This window comes from Ostrea edulis, chromosome 1, assembly GCF_947568905.1.
Source record: "Ostrea edulis chromosome 1, xbOstEdul1.1, whole genome shotgun sequence".
Classification (NCBI taxonomy): domain Eukaryota; kingdom Metazoa; phylum Mollusca; class Bivalvia; order Ostreida; family Ostreidae; genus Ostrea; species Ostrea edulis.
In genome coordinates this window covers 19,943,828-19,946,778 of record NC_079164.1, presented here as the reverse complement: position 1 = coordinate 19,946,778, position 2,951 = coordinate 19,943,828, and the positions used below count along the sequence as shown (strand labels likewise).

The 2,951-nt window shown below is 35.0% G+C and overlaps 1 protein-coding gene across 2 annotated transcripts; it reads right to left on the bottom strand.

The window, feature by feature from the left end:
* Positions 1-231: 231 nt before the first annotated feature.
* LOC125663611 (uncharacterized) lies at positions 232-2,702 on the bottom strand. Of its 2 annotated transcripts, XM_048895892.2 has the most exons (3): positions 2,484-2,702; positions 2,191-2,374; positions 232-994 (listed from the first exon to the last, which is right to left on the bottom strand). In XM_048895892.2, exons 2-3 carry the CDS (start codon positions 2,325-2,327, stop codon positions 454-456), a joined length of 678 nt encoding a protein of 225 aa, XP_048751849.1. In that variant the 5' UTR covers positions 2,328-2,374; positions 2,484-2,702; the 3' UTR covers positions 232-453. The 2 variants fall into 2 exon arrangements, with proteins under 2 accessions (XP_048751849.1, XP_048751848.1); XM_048895891.2 differs by having other exon boundaries at positions 2,191-2,648.
* Positions 2,703-2,951: the final 249 nt, after the last annotated feature.

The window sequence follows — 2,951 nt, the reverse complement described above, 5'->3', positions numbered from 1 at the left end:
GGTCATGCAAAACTAACGGAATCTGAATCGTGCAGAGAAAAGGTTACACTATAAATCTAAGGATTTTATAAGGGGTGGATATCTACCTGCCTGGTCTATTCCAATCCCCCCATAACATTGAGCTACAGGTCTATAGCTAGCTGTTTCACTGAATCATAAACATCATCATGTAGTGCTGGCTTACATTTAACCATACAACGACACTCAGGAGCAGGATTGCGCCACAACAAATTTCTTTTAAAACATTTATTTCTTTTGAAGTACAATAAGATTAATATCATGCAATGGAAATCGCTTCTACTTTGAGCAAATAATATCATTTTTCAGTATGGGACCATAATAAGATGCCAAGGATTTTGAGATTCATTTTCCATTACGATCATCCTGTAAGTATGATCGTCCATAGCTTTCAGGGAAGATTAAATCTCAAGACTGTTACCGATTAGAATGAAACTAATATAATATGGAACCAGCTTTGTCATCGGGGTTAAAATGACCTTCCGATTTGGATACACATATATGTATTTTCAAAGAATCACTCCAATCATACGTGGTTTGGTTGTCACGTGGTCTTATTCTTACATGCCACACGGTGTCCCCTTTGTTCAAATCCCATTTAACTTTACCAAGTGAAACCGAGTGGTCTGTTTTATATAATCGTATCACAGTAACTCTTTTCTCGACAAGAGGCTCCCATTCGGTGTCCATCATAATTTCCAGATCGTACAGGAATTTGGCGCCAAGTGTCACATTTTCAGTGGACCACGTGATGTCAATTTGAGTGGGTGAATTCGAGTCAATGACAATTTCACTCCTTGATAGAGATATTGCGGGTCTTTTACTAAAGTCCTCTGCTGCATTTTGCTCAAAAATATTTGGTAGAATTATATCATTGTCTTCCGGATTCTCTGCAAAGCTGTCTTGAAATGGAAGTGAGTAGTGTCTATGCAAATTAAATTTGGTTGAGATGTTTTCAGTATTCTTCTTCTGATAACTACAAGACATGTAAAAGTGGATGGTTTAAATCAGCATTGTCGTGATAGATACATTCTTGCTTCACATAAAACTTTCATTCAAATCCACTTATTCGAGCCGCTTTTGAATATTTTTCACTTGATTTAAATCTTTTCATCAAAAGTTCTTCATTTCTTTCCATTTTAAAGTCTTGTACAACAGTTGAGATCAATTTATTTAATAAGTTTATTATTGTTACTTTAAAAAAATAAATTACATGCGTGGATATATACATACAAGTAAACACCAACTTTCTAATTTCTTGCAGCTTGAACATATGTACAAGTTCTTTAAACTGTTAAGTCAAGACAGTATTTTAAAACGGCACATGTGTACACATTATGATAAACTAAATTCAGATGTGGTGGATGTCGAACACGAAAATAGAGTAAATAAAAAATTTGTCAGTTCGTTCAAAATTAAATCTTTCATTTACAAATATAAAAAAGGGTAAAACAGTAACCCGGCTCTGCACCGCCCGACACACAGACAACAGTGTAATCTACAACTTCCTCCTACTTGTGGTTTATTGCACGAATAAATACAAACCTTTACAATGTACATGTAGTAAGTCACATTTAAATAACATATAAAGAATAAAAAGGTCTTTGTGGGTCACAGAGTGCTGACGTTAAGTGCAAATAATTTCCAGAACCGAATGCGGTTACTTAATACACGTACATGCTTTATAATGGCGATCAGAGAATCGTACAGAAAAGGGTCTGATTTAGATAATGAGGGAATACATTTAAACCTTTTCTATGATTTTTTGTATTTCGATAGGATTAACAAGGTACTTTGTAACATACTTTGTAAATCAACGATGTGTATGGCGGATTGATATAGAGTTCTCTTTGTTTCCATTATGTAATGTTTCTATTTATCAATTGTCGAGACATCTCCAGTTGACTTTCTAATACGCAGTATGTCGTTCAGTTTCAGTTAGGTATGTAAATGAAGGAAGAGATTACCTTGTTTAAGTTAGATTATTAAGCTGGGTCGTATTACAGTAGTTTTATACATTGCAGGTCGATGTGATTTCGAAATAGTACGACAAAATTCCAATAACCCACTGAACAGTTTAGCTAATCGATAATCACGTCTTTAATTCAATGGATCGTTTTTTACCGGTATTTCAAAACAATAAGGAAGAATACATAGACGACAAATGCTTACCATCCCGGTAAAAGTTCCTCAATGTCAGACTTAGGGATCCTGACATTGACCTGTTGGATTCCGGCCCCGTCAGTGAGGGTGACAGAGTTTTCTCCTCCCAAGCGGACCTTCAAATCGTCTGTTAAATTCGTCTCCATTATGCAACGTTCATACTCCAACTCTTCACGCCATACATTATGATCAGCTGTAGGTTTAAACATGACGAATAGCTTGGTAATTTAAATATTCCAATGAAGCGCGAGTGACAGATCGCACCTTTTTTTTTTTTTTAAATATACATACGCTTTACATACAGTGCTATCTAACAACATCCAGCGAAGCATGAAACAGTGCTCGTAGGGTGTCTTCTAGTAAAATAAAAGCCTTTGTTATCTTCTTATCAAATTTTGAACTGACAGTATAGTGTTCCTATTGACCTGTAGCGGGTCATGCACCATATTATCGGGTGTGTTTATATAAAATTAACTTTGTTATCAACGCTCCACGACTGAACAGGGAGTTGTCGCGCATGCCTTGTGGTCTTGCTGTTTATGCCACAATTATAATATTGGTAAGCAAGAAAATCTATTGATTGCTCTGAACGTTAGTTTTTCCCCCTTTTTTCTTCAATTTTGTTTAATTTGAATGTCAATTTTATTTTTGTAATTTACCTTTCCCTTTTCATTGTTCAACATATTTCAATACATTTCGAAGAGCTATTTACTAAATGTAATTGTCATCAATACTTACAGCTAATAATTTTTTAAATCTAAACATGACCT

What these genes read in the sequence shown, in the direction of transcription:
- LOC125663611 (XM_048895891.2), bottom strand. Translation starts at nt 2,390, where the DNA reads ATGTTTAAACCTACAGCTGATCATAATGTATGGCGTGAAGAGTTGGAG. An exon ending in GAGGAACTTTTACCGGGATG is followed by an intron (nt 995 to 2,190) that starts GTAAGCATTTGT and finishes CATGTCTTGTAG; the next exon opens with TTATCAGAAGAAGAATACTG.